We start from the raw sequence: 18,197 nt of genomic DNA on the forward strand, positions 1-18,197 counted from the left end.
GGCTATCGTGAATAAGGGCTATTGTAAAAGGAAAAGGCACCTTAGCCAAAAGATACGCCATCACTCCTACGGGTAGTTTGCTGCGCGAAGGCGTTTCAAAGTGCACGACCCGATCACGTGCGAGTCGAAAGTTCAGGTTGTTGTTTCCGAAGGGAGTTAGTGAGTTTAAGCCCATAACATGTGACATGTTCTCAACTTATTTGAGTCGGAAGGCTTAAGAATGACCTTTCCCTGCAGATGCCCAGGCTGGGAAATTGGAACACAGTGAATATTGGCAGGTATTAAAATTATTCAGTGCAAACAAATAATGTTTTCCACAACAAGCTAAGTCGTAGAAGTCGACAAAATGTGTGAAAAACAACGAGCACGCTTAGACGGCTTGCGTATTCATCTGTACAGCAGCAGGAGGTGGTCCGCTAGCAGCCTGACCCTGTGTATGAAAAAAAAAAAGCGATCTTATTGTAATTCCAAGAATTGTTTGTGCAAATTTTAAGTATTTTATTTCCTGGTAAAAATGCCAAAACGGGTTGCCTTTTTTTAGCAGTAAAACTAATTTAAAAACTTAAATTTAACTGATTACTTTTTACAATCACAGCAGATGTCGATTAGAGGGCAGGAATCTAGTGGATTAATGCAAATCTGCATTTTAAATTGGCTACGCTACTAGAAGACTATTAGTAATAGTCTTCGAGTAGCGAAAAGCATGACGCTTATATTTCTTCAACTTGATTTTGCTAACTTTATTGTTGCCTTTTCTGTCCGACTAGTTGGTTGATATTAAAACAATTAGACCCTTCGCCCTCAAGGGCCACGGATCTAATTGTTAAGTAGCATTGCACGAGGTAAACACGTGATGCCGGCGCCGAGCGCGGGAAAATGAATATGAAAACAATAGGTTACAAATGATGCTGCTTTCATCCTTGCTTGGTCGCATAACAGACAGGCCACCCTCAGCTTGGGGTGGTTGTTGTCGATCTATACTCCTCTGCATTTTTTTCCACAACCACGCCAACAGAGGGTGGTCCTCCTGTGGATATGCCGCATCAGTAGGGAGACAGTGTCGCTACGTGACTAATTAGTGTACGGGATTTGAAATCAAGTTCTACTATTGGGAAGGTTGAACCTGCTGGTCTTTCTTTGGGATTATTAGAAATTTGCTCTGTTTTCATTGCATCACCGTACCCCTTGCATACGACGACTGCCCCTGCAGTGCGAGCGGCAGTCAAAACTTAGCTTTCCTACCGAAACGACACGATAATAGCTTTTTTCTTCAAAGCTAACAAAAATAAAGGCAATGCTTAAGTTGCCTTGGCCTCTTGTAATAGTTAAGCTGAGAATACCCGGTTTAATTGACGGAGAACAGCATATTTTGCTCAAAATAACACAACTATTACCCTATCTGGGGACACTTCACGAACTACGAGCGAGTTGCCATGCCGCAAGCCGTTGACCCATTTTTGACGCCAAACTGCACTTTTTACAGTCTGATATGGTTTTGGAAATTGTAAGCCCTTTTTCCTGAATATTTAATGCCATCTCCAGTGAGATAAATGGCCTAGGCTTATTTCAATGCTATTCCTGTAAACTTTCACTGAAGTCAGGACACTAAAGTTTTTCTCGTCTGCTGAATCCTGACTGGTGAATTCAAATTTCAGGCGCACCAGCCGTATGCAAGGCCGTCTTTGGTCCTAAAAGCCTCAAGAGGGAGCCTTCAGAGAATCAATTATTTACTCTTTATTTATGAATGGGAAGTGGATTTTATAGTTAAGCCAAGCGCAGTAGGCAGTAGTTAAATGTAAAATGGCCAAATTATATTTACACTTGATTACCAACCGCTCTTTTTAGTCCTTACTGGGCGATTTGGGGAAGTATATCCCGCGGATTTACCAGATGGGTCCTCACGAAGGGCTTCGTGGAACGAGTACACCACGATGAGAAAATAAACCTGTAAGATGCAATAAAAAAGCGCCAAACAAGATAAGTGAAATCAAAAAACTGATCGTACTGCGTGACTACATTGAAGAAAGTCCCTGATCTTTAGTGAGAAAAAAATCAGTTCCTGATTTTTTGCAGTTACTGCAAGGAATAGTAATAAAGAGCCTAGGCAAATCTTCGGTTGATAAAACATTGTACTTCTTGTATTCTCGATCTAGTCCTGTTGAGCAATCAAATATGTGCAAACTGTCTCAGCCTGTTTTTAAGCCATTGGGGCAGTCTAAAACCTGAGGGATGGGGGGGGGGGGGGGGGGTGCCGTCAAGGTATGCCTGTATAAGTTCTACAGGCTCTAAGCTGGGTTGGGGGTGGGTGACCTGAGTTAGATCTTAGTGCGTTGGCTTTTGACTTTGTTAATCATAGTCGGTACTTATATGACAGAGTATGCAAACAGCTATGAAATGACCCATAACTTATCTTTTATACAGGACTTAAGTGCAAAACAAAAGTCTTAGTTTGCCATAAGGTCCCAAAGAGTTCCCCATGTATGGACGAGTAAGATATAGTATAGCGTTAGACACGAGTAAAATCTCTACGTGGCATTGTTGAGGCTGGGAGGGTTAAAGTTTGCTCGTAGCTGGAATCATAGGTGTGAAAAGCAATAATTTTGTTCTGCTTCTCAAAGAGCTAAGTTGTCCCAGCATAATAGTAGGTATATATCTGACTCGATTTACAAAAAGGCAAACATTGCAAGGTCTTCCATGATCAAATACGATCGTTGAGTTGTGCACTTACCGAAAAAACCCAGATAATAGGATTGAAAATGACTATTCCAGTAACAGCGAACTGAAAAGAACAAAACTGCATGATTAGGATAAGCTACACACAGTCAAAGAAAGAAAACAAAGGCCATCTTGAAGGTTTCTTTAACAGCGAAGTATCGGGGATGCGCTAACTAGTAAACAAAACTGTATTCAGTCATCTCCGTCGTCCACAGCCGTCGCATTTCTTTAAGTCATGAGAGACACAGGAATTATTTGACTTCCCCTCGCAGTTCAAAAATGTGACAGTCTTAGTAACAAACTATTTTCATAAACGTTGGCAACTATCTTCGTGCACCTCTGGTGCACACTGATTATGCATTATGCTGAATTCGTTATTCGCGGCCTTCTTGGTTCGGAACAAATTTCGGGTATCATGGCTGAACGAACAATTGCATTTCCTCTTGTGGAATCCGACTTAAAGGTAATATTCAACGTTATTTAGTCCAGAAGCTAAAATACATACCCCCTTCCATATAATTATATAGAAAATCGTCACTCCCAGGTTGTAAACGAAGAGAAACACATGCCACACAAGATATGGCAAGATCAAGAAGCGATTTTTCTGAAAAAGTGGTATAAAGATGTATTTATTACACACACAAAAAAAGATTTGTTTTGTTTCGTTTTTTTGTTTTTGTTTTTTGTTTTTTGTTTTTTTTTTTTTCATTTTTTACACATAAATACCCAATTGAGATTATAGGAATGCTATTACATGTATATTCGTACTCTAGACCGTATTCGTAAATGGCGACCAATAAATTATTCGTTTGTCTTCGTGCTAATCATCCTCACTAGCCTCACTTTGGAGCAAAAGTTCTTTTGAACTTTGTTCGTGCAAACGAGGCTAGTGAGGATGATTATCTACATTGATTTAAAAAACCGAACATGATATCTGAGGTTACAAAGAAGAAGAATAATTTAACGAACATCATGCAAATGACTAGTCCCGAAGATTAACTAATACATTATCATAATTACATTACATAATCATAATTAATTCAAAAAAATAGAAGACCTGATATGAAAATTATAATTACCCTTTAATTTTAAAGTACTTGAAACATGAATAAATACTAATTTGTTAATATATTTCAGTCACCAGGCCAGGGGTAACCGTTAGAACAAAGTGACATTGAAAAATATAACCAGGACTTAACTTTTTGACTGGTCTTGGGAAAAAGTCCTGCGTGCATAAAACAATTGAAACAAAATGCTTGATCGCTGTTAATTAAAGGGATTTTAGCGTAAGGAGTAAATTGAAAGGAGCTTACCCAGTTGCAGGCTCCAATTAGTAATAAGCTTGTCAAAACCACAATAATATTGAAAACTCCGTTAGTTTTGAGCAAGTTGATAACAACTAGAAGAAAAGAAAAGAAAAGCAAATATTTAAGATTCGAAGAAAACACTTGTCGATTATATCGAAGAAGCTGTAGAGAGAGGAGGGAGAAACTTTAGCTACTCGTTCGTAGCAAACGTTTTTCATTGGGGAGCTAAAACAAGTGCACCCAGCGGCAAATTTAACTCAAAAGCCTCTCGAGAGAAATTTTTAGGCTCCTTGTAATGTGTAAAGACTGTATAAAGAGAAGTTTTTATCAGCTAGAAGAATTTGATCTGTTCGGAAATCTTAGCTGAAAATCAAAGTGTCCGAAAATTTTAGGAAATGATATCTTTGCTTCAGACATTTCGAGCTAAAGGCGTGGCCTTCGTAGAACTTCCCAGGGAACCATTTGTTCGTCCGAAACTGCCAGGTGACCTTTTAAAGAGCCAAAAATTTGGAAAAAATATCCCTTCCGAAAACATGAGGGACTACTTTTCTTTGGTTGCGAAACTTTTAGATGATGTGTTAGTAAAGAAATCTATAGCTCTTTGGCAACGTAGAACCGAAATTCTTTAAACAGCCTGACTCTCCCGAACACATAATTCGCCGAATATTATCGCTGGGTGCCCCTGCTAAATCCCGGACGGCGTCTACGAAAAAACAAACAAACAAAATTAGAGGTTTAAGGAGCAAAAACAGTAATTATCACGTTTACGGAAAAGGGTAAACATCGAGCTAAAATTTGCGTTTTGCCAAAAATGGAACCAATTCATTTGATATGAGCTCATTTCTTGCGTGTTAGCAGCAGTTCTTTGAAAAAATGTACTCGTGCTTATTTACTTAATTGCACTCAAAATCATTTTAACCCTAACTCCACCTTTTTAACTACACGCCGTACAATGTTAGCGAAGCCGGTATTCTAAAATGAATCGGTATGAGCTGTAATAATAGACAATGAACTGAAAGATTTCTTTAGTCTTGGTAATATCGCGTCGTTGTTAAGGCCTGACCAAACGCTCGTAATATTTACAACGCAACATGTCGACGTTTTTGTGCCCCAGGCCCCTGGCGCGCAAGAAGTGGACCTAGCGCGCATGCCCTAGTGCAACAATAAGGTCTTTCTTTTTCGGGACTTTACGATCTACGACCGCGAGGTCGACAAAAAGGTCACCTCAAAATATGACTTCGTACAATTTGGGCGAAGTATCCTAAAAATAAATTGGTAGGATTGGTGTCAGAGGGCAAACTTTAGAAGGCCAAAAGATAGGAAACACAAGTCGTATACTAGCCTAATTAGCATGAATCGAAAGCTTAACTATCACAGATTTGTACTATGCAAAAAATTGCATGAATAAAGACTTACTAGAAGAGAAAATTTTCCAAAAGAACGAAGGATTCTCTTTTGCTTGCTCGCGCTGTCCTCAAATTTGGTGATTTCACTTCCTTGTTTTGCAGAGTACCGCACAAAAATGTGTCCAAATCCGTGCTGCACGAGCAACACCATTGATTTCCTATTTTAGCCAATCATATGCTTGTTTTTTTGTGTTTGTCCAGCTGTCGGTGTCGTCTTTTTAGGGAGCGTAAGCATGCCCGTTATTGAGATGCGGACGGCAACTGGAAGCGAGCTGTTTTCCTTTTTTAACTTGTCTTAGCACAACCACATTTACATTGCTAAGTATCTTTTCCCCATTAGAGATGATAAGTATAAAAATCTGGGAGACACTTGTCTTCCGGTGTCTGTGTCTCAAGAACACGCGTTAACTCTCTAATGTTGCAGGAAAAATTTGACCGTTTTCAAATTTGATCCAACATCATCCAATATGTTGCAACATATCGCAACCGGGTGGCTAAAACTGTGCAACATGTTGTGCCCAGCAAAGTTTGCAAGGAGTTGCGTTGTAATGTTGCAAGCGTTTGGTAAGGCCTTTATGCCAAATGCCGCGAAAAAAAAAGCCCTGAAATGCCTGCCGCACGTGCTGCATTTTCCGGCCCCCTTTCAACCAATGGTGTTATTGTTTGGTGGCGTTGTCTTTACTAGAGACACGGATAACAATGCTGCAATGTACAATTGCTGGTGGACGAACTAAATGAGCTCATGAGAGATCTTTTGTTTTCGTCCACGTGCACCAACATGGTGGCGATGACGTCACGTGAAAACCACTTATTCTTAAACTCCTTATTTGCCTTTCTTTAACAGCATCAGATGCTCAAGAAACACGTTTTAGTAATCCTTCTAAAGGGTTTCGAGGTTTAAATTTTGGAAAAAAAATTACGTTGTTGTAAAAATATTAAATGAACAAAAGTTCCATAAATTTGCTTGTCATAACAAAAACACAAGAAGCTAAATTGGCTCAAAGAAGCCATTTTCAAAATATCAAATATTCAGCTTGATAGCGAGGCAGTGAGGACAAAAACAATAGAAAAACGTTGGAATTAATGTGAAAAATATTTACACATCATCCACTTTCTATTGTCTTTGTACTCACTACCTCGCCATCAAGCTGAATTTTAATATATCGAAAAAGGCCTATTCTCTCGCTATTCAAACCCTTCAACCAATGACAAGCTAAGGCAAAACTTTGCAAGCCCGATTGGCAAGCGCGCATGATCAAGTTGCATGTAACGTCTTCGATTACTGATAGGAACGTAGCACGGTTTTCGTGCGTTGAGACTTGTTTGAGAAATAGCTTCGTTAATTTGTGACATTCGCATCTGAGAACTTCTCTTTCGCACTATTAACTAGTTTAACTAGCTTGTTTGTTTGTTTGTTTGTTTTTTTATTGTTTTTTTAAGGATTACTATTCCACTTACCGTCGTAATACTTTAAAGAGACAAAGTCCTCCCGGGAAAGTGTAAGTGCACTTGCGCTGCTGAATGATGAATAGATCTCATATCCTCCACCAGCCTATTATTAGAGGAAAGTGCAAAATGAAAAAGATATAAAATCAAAGGACGCCATAGGCCAACTCGTGGATAAACTATTTTAACTGAACGAATGGGAAGCCAGCAGTGAACTTGTATGTTGTCTGTCAAAAGATGGACGTCTGTTCCCTTTCGTAAACTTAACCCAAGGTTTTGTTCATCGACTTTTGTTGTGCATGCTACAAGACGACATATGCTAGGGAATGTTAGTTGAGGCTCAATCAGTGTACTATTGTTTGTTTTTGTTTTTTAAAGTTGTGAGCGGTTGTGTACAATCTCCCGATGCACAGCAACAGGAAGACAAACTACTGAAGCAAGAAGTTCCACCTATGCAATAGGGAGAAAACATGTTAATATCGAAACAGGTGGGCAAAGTTAACGCATTATGGTTGGCGTAATGGTGCAAAATTCAAGAATAAGAATTGCTTTCAACATTAACAATCAACCTGCAGTTCAACATTTTATCTCTAGGTCAACCATAAAATTCGTCCAAATGCAACGCCTAACACAATAACCAACACTTAAAACACGCCTAATCCAGCAACAAAAGTAAGTCAAATCAACGGCAACCAATCACCTCAAACCATCATTGCAATATCGGACTGGTCTTTCATATACTGGATCCGAAATAATTGATGTCCATGAAACAAAAGAACAAAGCGAACATAACAATACCCTGTTAGCAAGGCCTAATTAGAATAACAATGGTTCTTTTGTCCTCCGCCATTTTAGTCCGGTGTGTGAAAATCTATCCCAATATCAATATCAACTTCAACAACAAAATAGGCGGTTTGACAATTTGAGGACGGGCGATTGGCTATGCTCGGGGAAGGTTGGAACCGAAAAATTCCGGCATGCTGGCAAGAGAACAGGATAGCCTGAATGGGGCTTGTTCTTAAGACATTTGTAACAGCAAGTCTTAGATTTTGAGCAAATAAAAGAGTCAAACTTTAGGGCAAACGTTTTTTTTATTTTTTATTTTTTATTTTATTTCGAAACCCTTCTATAGAGGTTTGAGAAGGCTTTTTCATATCCATCATTCACATCCAATTCAGGGTTCAAAATAATATCAACTGCCTATTTTGTCGTTGAAGTTGATATTGATATTGCCTGATGGTTTTGAGGTGATTCGTTGTCGTTGATTTGACTTACTTTTGGTGTTGTATTAGGCGTGTTTTAAGTGTTGGCTATTGTATTTGTCATTGAATTTGGACGAATATTTATTGTTGACCAAAAGAGAAAAATGTTGAACTGCAGGTTGGCTTTTGATGTTGGAAGCAATTCTCATTTATTAAAATTTGCGCCATTTAGCCAACCATACCGCAATTGGTAGAACACTCTTCATTTCCCAAACCTTTTGAATAGCTTGGTAACAGGGGCACCCAACGTCAATTTTCGGAAAATATCTGTTCGGAAGACCTTTTGAGATGGAGAAATTTCGGAACATTGGTTGTAAAATTTCTTGCTTGCCTGCCTCTCCTAGGATTTTTGAACATCTGAAAAATGGTATAATTGCCCATTTTTAACGGACTTTTACCCTAAAAAGGTCACCTTGAATTTTTGGGAGCCTTTTTTCTGGCTGAAATTTTCGATCCCTATAATTTTCGGATCACTAGACTTTCAGCTGGGAAATCCGAACAGGTGAAAAATTATTAGAGGATAAAAATATGCCTATATCTACCGATTAAATACTGAAATACATTTAACAATGATATGTTTAAGTGGTTTTGAACTATATTCTCGTTGGGTTCCCCCTGTGGTAAGCACAGTTTTGAGAGCAAGTTGACTTCTCTTCTCATTTGAGGCTTATTTCTGCCTTAGCTAGTAGACTGATTTCAGAGTTAGTCGGATACCGTAAGAAATTAAGAGTTGTGAGCAGTTGTATTTCATTCATCGAGTCCTTTCAGAGGAACACATAGGCCCATGAAATTGACCTGCTCCCAACCAAGTGGCTTCATAGCTTGACAGTTGGTAGAGCATTGCACTGTCATCGGATTTTTTTCAGGTGTCTACAAAAAGCGACAACTGCTTAAATTGTTCAGATAAACGCAAGGATCATTTCACTCTTTCGCACTTGAAAGAAATGCATCTGTTTCATTCACTACTTCTACCACTACCACTACCACTACCACTACCACTACCACTACCACTACCACTACCACTACCACTACTACTACCACTACCACTACTACTACCACTACCACTACCACTACCACTACTACTACCACTACCACTACACTAGCACTACCACTACCACTACCACTACCACTACTACTACCACTACCACTACTACTACCACTACCACTACCACTACCACTACTACTACCACTACCACTACCACTACCACTACCACTACTACTACCACTACCACTACCACTACCACTACTACTACCACTACCACTACCACTACCACTACCACTACTACTACCACTACCACTACACTACCACTACCACTACCACTACCACTACCACTACCACTACCACTACCACTACCACTACCACTACCACTACCACTACCACTACCACTACCACTACCACTACCACTACACTACCACTACCACTACCACTACCACTACCACTACCACTACCACTACTACTACCACTACCACTACCACTACCACTACCACTACCACTACCACATAATTAAACAGAGGACGAAAAAATTCTTCCCAAAAAAACTCATGCGAAGATCAGTTTACTCACCGCACTCAACATGGCGAGGAACAAAACTCCAGAATTGAGGCCACAGCCGCAGCAACGACTTACTAACACAGCCATGGCTAGAATAGCGCTTCGACAGGTAAAACTCGTACGTGCCTTGATTTCTTCTTTTACAACCTATAAATCTGATGCAACACGCTCTTTAAAGAGAGTCAGCGTGTTGCATCAGATTTATAGGTTATAAAAGAAGGAATCAAGGCACGTACACGTTTCACCTGTCATCATCCCACGAACCAACCACAATATTGACAATTCTTAACTTCCGTTATTTCAAAACAAGATTATGGAATCTCAACGATTTGCTTTGACGACAATTCAATGACAATTTAATAGTAAAAACAATCTCTACAAATGTAGCTAAATGTCAATTGAGCTTTACAACAATGGTCAAAATAGTTTTTGCTCAAATTTAATGAAGATTTCTGAATATCTCAATCTGTATGATTTTAATCACAATTTATTGAATGACAGCAAGATCAAGCAACTCGTACTAGATCTCGTTCATTCTCTGTTATTATTATTATTATTATTTTACGTAAAATCCGGCCCGTTCGTGCGCATCCAATTACAGCATAAAAATTACAGAGAATGAAAGATTCGCTTTCGTATGCTCACGATCATCTTTTGGTTATTTTAGTTTCTAATTTTTGCAGAGTTCGGTAAAGAGATGCCCTAAAAAGCGTGCCGCACGTGCAGCACGATTTTCAGTTTTCGTCGTTCATCTATCGATTTTCTTGTTTTGTAGGGCTGGCTGTTGCCACAGGAGTCGTTATTTCTCAGTAAACTTAACTGGACATTCTTGTGGTACAGGAGGATAAGATATAGTTTCTGAGGTAACTCATGTAGCAGAGTAAAGGAACTCGTTGAATACTTTGTATTGAGAAGCTGTCGCCTATGATTCTTTACGGAGCAAAGCCAAAAATTATGCAGTTAAGGAGCTTAAGCAAGCACGTCTTTGAGACGAGGACGGGAAACGGAAAGGAGCTGATTTCCCTTTTAACTTGTCTTCACACGACCGCAAAGTTGACTGAAACGATCGTGAGGTCACCATTGCCGTAGTCATTACATTACCGAGATTCGAGATTCGTACTTTGTCATGTCCTAACACAGGTCGGAATAGCCTGTTCCAGGCTCTCAGATAGTCGAGAAAACGAAAAGAACTGCGTGTGAAAAGCGAGTGGGGGCTTGGGTCGAGGTGAGGCGGGAGAGCCTGTAAGCATCTCTTTAAATTCTTCATTCCGCCCACTTTGCAAATAACCTTTCGCATGTCAAAATGTCAATGTCAAAGTGTTGAAAAAGGGCGGCATTGTGTTGTCCCACGCGAGTTCAAGCGCAATTCTTTTATTGTTGTTCAAAGGTGATGCGTTAATTCTCGCTTGTGCGAGTACGTTAGCCAGAATTTAAGGCAATTTTTGGGAAAATAACTTTACAAGCGAACGAAGGCATTGTCAAAGCAACCGGGAAACGAGTGTCAAGGAAATCACCCACGGGAGATTTAGCAAATTCGACCAAAAGACACGACCAGTTCGAAAGCTGCGAGTTCCCGACGCTCTGTTGACTTTTCCAAGGAAAACAGAAACCCGACCATTGAAGTTTCTGGCCTAGATGATAAGATGGCCTCATCAATAAACTTCAGCTCTGATGCATCAGGACAACCGATAATGAATGTGAAAGATTGATATTTCATGTGGATGGCTTCAATTGCATTTGCAGTATACAGACACGTAGCCATCACCTTCGCTTCCTGAAAATCGCTTGATCTTTTAAAGCTTTGAGACATACAAAGGAAATACAAGCCTGTTTTCGGCCAAATTTTTTTGGTTTTCTCTTTTTGCTCTCATTTTTTCGAAGGCGATGAAGGCAGAAATTTAATTGACCCGAGCTGGTGAATTCGAATACGCAGCCAACTATTTGCATAAGAAAGAATAACAAAATATTGTATTTTTCTCGTTCGTCAGAGTTTTCAGAGAGCGCCGTTGAATGCTAACAATTGTGGCGTGCAGGGGAGATAATAGTTGTGTCAAATGCGAACTATATATCGTACCCAGTGATGCTATATTGTAAGCGGTGTGGAGAGATGTCGTATCACAACATTGAAGCGCTTTCACAACGCGCGGCAGTAACTGAAAATTTATGCTTTTACCAAAACCAGTTGGAAGCATTGCAAACGGCTCGTTTTTTCGACTTATTAAAGTTGAACAGACACAACTTTTGCTCGAATCTGAGGGCTTGTACGTTTGGGAATATTAAGACACTCCGCGACAGAGTTGACCTCTTTCTTTCGTGCTCCGCGCGTGAATCAAAATGATGACGAAAGTGTTGATGTAAACTGTCAAAATTGACCAATCAGAGGGTATACCAGGAGCTGGTATACCGGAATGAAGAATTTAAAGAGATGCTTACAGGCTCTCCCGCCTCGCCTCGACCCAAGCCCCCACTCGCTTTTCACAGGCTGTTCCTTTCGTTTTCTCGACTATCTGAGAGCCTGGAACAGGCTAAGGTCGGAACTGAAGTATCGTATCGTTTAAGGTTAGTCTATAGATACAGGAAAGACATATGTAGTCTTGTGTAGACCTAATGCTTCGAAGTGATCAATTTTACCAACACTTGTGTTTTAGCCACACAAAATTGACTGAAACAACCGTAATTCGTGAGGCCACCCTTAATTTAAAAAGTCTTCCAAAACTATCTATACTGAATTTCTTACGAATTTTTTTTTGAAAGTTTTTCCCTTAAAATACTATTCCTCGCTAAGTATTGCACCTTTTTTGTCCAATGTAAGCTCAAAATGAAGATTTAACTATCTTTCAGTATAATTTTTTTGTACTAATAGTTTTATTGATAACATTCACTCAACAGAAAATAAGGCCATTAAGGAAGGTGCGACGTCCGTAAATTCGATCTTCTCATGTTGCTTCTAATTTCGCGGCAATTTGCATGATTTCGATTATAAAACCGAATTTTTTTTTAATAGAAGGATTTGATTATGAAATATTAAAAACTCGTTTATATTTGCTGTATCCTGAATCTGTTCTCTATATTTCATGAAAATAATCTCAGTATAAATGTCTTTTAAAAGACACTTTCACTGTGGAAATCTATCTCTTAACTTGACCTTTTAGCGGAGCTACAGTGGTTCAAAGTCGGCCAAAATCCCACAAATTTACTGAAAAGTTAGCCGTGCTTACCCCGCTGCCAAGATGGCCTCAAAAACCGTGGAAGGGTCACAATACACGGAAAAACATCGCATTTACCAATTCGTCGCATTTTCGTGCAAAACTCATGAAGTTTTATCGACAGCAAAGATCCTTTCTCCAAACACAACACAGAGCTTGGGCACCAGGGATGGCATAACACCGCCGGCTTGAGTTCACTTCCCAAGTCATTTGGAGAGCTTGCTAAGCGCAGTTTAGAGACGGAGCAAAGTGACTTCTAATTTTATTTGATTTTAATTTCTGCCTTATAGTGGATTTTCAGTAATGACCGAATATCGTAAGTAATTTAGAGTTGTGAGCAGTTTCAAACAATTTCCCGATGCACAAAAACAGGAAGACAAACTACTGAAGCAAGAAGTTCCGCCTACGTAATAGGGAGAAAAAAATGTTCTAAAACACTTGGGCAAACGCAAATTATGGTTGGCGAAATGGTGCAACACTCTTCATTTCCCAAGCCTTTTGAAAAGTTTGGTAAGCACAGTTTTCAGAGCAAGTTGACTTCTCTTTTTTATTAAAGTTAATAGACCAATTCAGCTTACTCAATGTCATACCCAATTCAACCCTTTTGGGAGCAAAACGTTTTGTTCCAAGTATTTCCATATCATTCAAATGTGAATGCTTCATTGCCATGCAAATTCAACACTCAAAGAATCTTAACCCCGAGAGATTTGAACTGGGTACGACATAGAGTTAGCCGAATTGGTCTATTTCTGGCTAGCTTAATCTTAACCAGTCAATTTTCAGAGTTAGTCGGATACCATTAAGAAATTTAGAGCTGTGAGCACTGTTGCAGTTCATCGTTCAGTTCTAGTTCGTTGTGTCCTTACACGGGAACACATGAGCACAACAAACTAACCTGCTCTCAACTGAATGGCTTCGGAGCTCAGTTGGTAGAGCATCGCACCGGCATCGCAGATGTCATGGATTCGAATCCCACTGCATGCAGCCACCTGAATTTTTCAAGTGTCAATAAGAGACAATTAAATTGTCCGGTTGTATAAATGGGAGGATCACTTCTCTCTCTGTTTTATTTAGGCAACATCTGGCGAAACGCAAAGGGTAGCACAAGTGTCCCAAGCTCTGTGTTGTGTTTTGAATTTAGAGTCAGAGCTTGGAATGCGAGTTTTAGTCGAAACAAATCAGAAGGCTTAAGCACTAATGTTGCACTTCCATGTCTCTTGTCTCTTTCTGATCGTTATTTTGTAATTTGGTGCCATTCTGTCGTCTACTTCGCGATATATCTCAACTGAAGACATATCCCCCCAAAAGAGAGGGAAGGTAAGAAGCGCTCTTCAGTCGATCGGCCAAGCGACGCCAAAAAAATGTAGCCAAAATTCTTCAATTCGCCTCAAACTCGGCCAGCGACATGTTCGAAGATTCTATCAAACATCTATTCAAGGAAATAGTCTCGCTATCCACTTTGCGAAGAGGATTTGCCTTGTGTCAACATCCTTGTCACGATCACCCTAGCACCCAAACGGTCAATTGGTGATGACAAGTCACCGCTCCCTTAGAACAAATCTTTCGCTCCAGCCCTCCCCGGACTTTAGGAGCGCGAGGTTTCATTTAAGGAATTTTGTCATGTCCGGGGAGGATCGAGGAAACATCACTGTGGCCCAGTGGTTAGGGCGCTTGCCTTGAGATCCGGAGATCCCGGGTTCAAGACCCGCTCTGACCACTCGCTGAATTTGTTCCTGGTAGTCCCTGGTTCAACTTCCCAGCTGCACTTGTAAATAGCCAACTGGTTTGCCTCCGGCCAGTTGGGATTCTTAACAGTTGTTGTTGTTGTGTTCTGTTGTTTCGTTGATTATTTCATTGACCCTGAAAAGCCCCTATGGGGAGCGGTCAATTAAGTATGTGATGTAATGTAAATATTTGTACTAAGAGAGCGATGACTTGTCACCAATTGACTGTTTAGGTGCACGGCTGGTCGTCAAAATGATCTTTACAGAAGGCGAAATTAAAGCTTTGTGGCTAATTTTCCTTCGCAGAGTGGATGGCGAGGCTATTTCCGATAGAATCTTCGAACATGTCTCTGGTCGAGTTTGAGGCGGATTGAAGAAGTTTGGCTACATTATTTGGCTCGATTTCTCGGTTCGCTTGGCCAATCGACTTGTGAGCGTATCCTACCTTCTTTCTCTTTTAGGAATAGGTCTTCGGTTGAGGATATCTCGGGAAATTGAGGACAGAATGGCACCAGATTATTAAAAAACGATCACAAAGAGACAACAAACAAGCAAGTGCAATATTAGTGCTTATTTATTTTATTAACCCTTCTGATTTGTATCGACTAGAACTCGCCATACAAGTTCTCTAAAATCAAACTACAACACAGAGCTTGGGCACCAGTAATCACAGAGCTTGGGCACCAGTAATGGCATAACAACTCTTCACTTCCCAAGTCATTTGGAGAGCTTGCTAAGCGCAGTTTAGAGTTGAGCAAAGTGAGGTTAATTTTGGCCTTGTGCAGTGTATTTTCAGTATTTTCAGTATTGGTCGAATATTGTAAGTAATGTAGACTTGTGATCAGTTGCAAACAATTTCCCGTTGCACAAATGCAGGAAGACGAACTACTGAAGCAAGACGTTCCGGCTACGTAATAACAAAACACGTGGGCAACCGCAAACTGTGCGAGGAGTCAACTTGATCTCAAAACTTTTTCTTTTTAACCAAAACTTTATTTTCACACAATAAAACAAAGGTACAAATAAACTATAACCTAGATCACAGGATGTGTTTGGTGACTAAAGTAGCAATAAAAAGAAAATAACGCTTATGTTGATTAATGAAACATAAAAAAATATATAAAAGGCCATTTAAAATAATTTGCATCACATAGTATCTGGTATGAAATTGTTTAAATTAAAATCCCTGACTAATTTCCTTTACTTAATATCTGCTATGAAATTGTGCTGAAATTGTGCTCAAAACTGTGCTTACCAAACTTTCAAAAGGCTTGGGAAGCGAAGATTGTTGTACCAGTTGCGGGTATGGTTGGCTGAATGCTGCAAAAATTGCTTCCAAAAACAACAACCAACTTGCAGTTGAACATTTTCTCCCTTGGTCAACAACCAAATTCGTCTAAATTCAACGGCTAATACAATAATGAACACAACACGCCCAATACAATACCAAAAGTAAGTCGCAGTCAAATCAACGACAACGAATCACCTCCAAACCAACACACAATATCTATATCATGAACTTCAACGACAAAGTAGGCGGTTCAACAATTTAGGAGCGAGCGACTGGCTATGATCGGGGAAGGTTAGAACTGAACATTTTCGGCTTGCTGGCAAGAGAAGAGGGCAGCCTGAATGGAGCTTTTTCCTATATATTTGTAACAGCTTGTCAAACTTTACTACAAGGGTTTCCTAAAAGTTTCGAAACTTTGGAATTTTTTTGTTCCAGCCTTCCCCGACCATAGCCAGCCGTTCGTCCCCAAATTTTTGAATCGCCCGTGATTTTGTCATTGAAGTTGATATCGATATTGCGATGTTGGTTTTTAGGTGATTCGTTGCCACTAATTTGACTTACTTTCGTTGCTGAATTAGGCGTGTTTTAAGTGTTGTTTATTGTATTAGCTGTTAAATTTGGACGAATTTGATTGTTGACCTAGCTAAAGAGAAAACGTTGAACTGCAGTTTGGTTGTTGATCTTGAAAGCAATTTTTATTTCTTGAATTTTGCACCATTCAGCCAACCATACCCGCAATTGGTACAACACTCTTCGCTTCCCAAGCCTTTTAAAAAGTTTGGTAAGCACAGTTTTGAGAGCAAGTTGACTTATCTTTTCATTTAAGATTAATTTCTGCCAAGATTAATCAGTCGATTTACAGAGTTAGTCGGATACCGTAAGAAATTTAGAGTTGTGAGCAGTTGTAGTTCATCGTTCAGTTCTAGTTCATCGAGCAGTTGTAGTTTATCGTGTTCTTACACGGGAACACATGAGCTCAACAAGACGACCTGCTCCCAATGCAACTGAATGGCATTGTAGCTCAGTTTGCAGGGCATTGCCCCATCATCGCATGCAGAACTCATGGGTTCGAATCCCGTTGCAGCCGTCTGAATTTCTCGGGTGTCTATAAAAGACAATTAAATTGTCCAGCCTTATACTTGCGAGGATAACTACTACTACTACTAGCCCTGTGAAAGAAACAGTGTCTGCGATTCTCAGCAAGTACCTGCAAACAATTGAAGTTTAACTATAGCTCATCAAGCAAGAGCCAACAACGCCCAATCTTTGCGTTTAGCTTAATCAGAGTAAGAAAAAATTCTGCCCAGAAAACTCATAAGAAGATTTTACTCACCACACTCAAGATGGCAAGAAGCAAAACTCCGGTGTTCAGTTTACAGCCGCAGCAACAACAGTGCACTAGGACAGCCATGGCGAGACTCGCGCTTCGCAGTTCTTTCAGTAGTTCGGGAGCACATGAACAACCAATATGGCGTGTCGCATCATTGAGATGTAAAGGTTAAAGAACCAATCAGGTAATGCATACATTTAGCTGTCATCCAACATCCAATCACGATTGTAACAACTAATTACTGGCGTCGCCTTTCGCATAGTCATTGTCTTGACTTCCGTCATTTCAAACAAAGGTTATGCAATCTCAGCGATTTGTTTTTCATTGGTTCTCTCTTCAAAATGCAATTTCAAGTTTTCAAGAATCCGATGATAATCAACAATCTTACAACAACATATTAGAACTTCTTTTGAATATACACAAGTCACTTTAAACAACGATCAAAGACACCATCCACAAAAACATGACTTTAACCTAGAATCTGAGGCTTCAGGAAGTATTTCGCGATTATTCCATTTTACAATTTGATTGATTGAAGTCACTCAATTCAATAAATCAAATATAGTTGATTGATTGAATTCCATTTCGTGGACGTTGTATAGTATGGATGAGTCATCCTTTAATTGGATCCACACGATCGGATTTGATGTAAGCGAGACGCGTTTTAACCGTGGCCAGCTAACAAAGTTTTTGTTTTTTTTAGTTTTTTACAAATAATTCTTCAATCAGGGTGTGGGAATTTGATTGACAGTCCAAGTTCAAGTTAAAAAAAAAAAACCGATAAATTTAACAATGAACACTACACGCGTAATTCAAAGTTCGGACGGTTGTAAGTTGAACACCGTTGCATAGATTGTTGAGTTGACGTATTTACACATAGTTGTCAAATGTGAAAGTTTTGTTGGATGGTTACGGTAAATATAAGGCTTGTTGCACCACAACATAGAATGAACGATTG

General features: G+C 39.7%; 1 protein-coding gene across 4 annotated transcripts in view; it reads right to left on the reverse strand.

Moving 5' to 3' along the window:
- LOC138024953 (uncharacterized) overlaps positions 1 to 17,613 on the reverse strand; it is an 18,135-nt gene extending 522 nt beyond the window's left edge. Inside the window, exons 1-7 of one of the 4 annotated variants that reach the window (XM_068872155.1) lie at positions 9,701 to 9,840; positions 6,887 to 6,980; positions 4,029 to 4,114; positions 3,221 to 3,319; positions 2,729 to 2,779; positions 1,853 to 1,945; positions 1 to 430 (exon numbers count right to left, since the gene is read on the reverse strand). The exon at positions 1 to 430 is cut by the window's left edge and continues 522 nt beyond it. In XM_068872155.1, the coding sequence (XP_068728256.1) occupies positions 371 to 430; positions 1,853 to 1,945; positions 2,729 to 2,779; positions 3,221 to 3,319; positions 4,029 to 4,114; positions 6,887 to 6,980; positions 9,701 to 9,775 (558 nt within the window). In that variant the 5' untranslated portion in view covers positions 9,776 to 9,840 and the 3' untranslated portion in view covers positions 1 to 370. Of the gene's footprint in view, positions 431 to 1,833; positions 1,946 to 2,728; positions 2,780 to 3,220; positions 3,320 to 4,028; positions 4,115 to 6,886; positions 6,981 to 9,700; positions 9,841 to 17,242 lie in introns of those variants that run through there. The other 3 variants (XM_068872154.1, XM_068872156.1, XM_068872157.1) reach the window with 3 other exon arrangements.
- Positions 17,614 to 18,197: the final 584 nt, after the last annotated feature.

This window comes from Montipora capricornis, chromosome 11 (genome assembly GCF_036669925.1).
Source record: "Montipora capricornis isolate CH-2021 chromosome 11, ASM3666992v2, whole genome shotgun sequence".
Classification (NCBI taxonomy): domain Eukaryota; kingdom Metazoa; phylum Cnidaria; class Anthozoa; order Scleractinia; family Acroporidae; genus Montipora; species Montipora capricornis.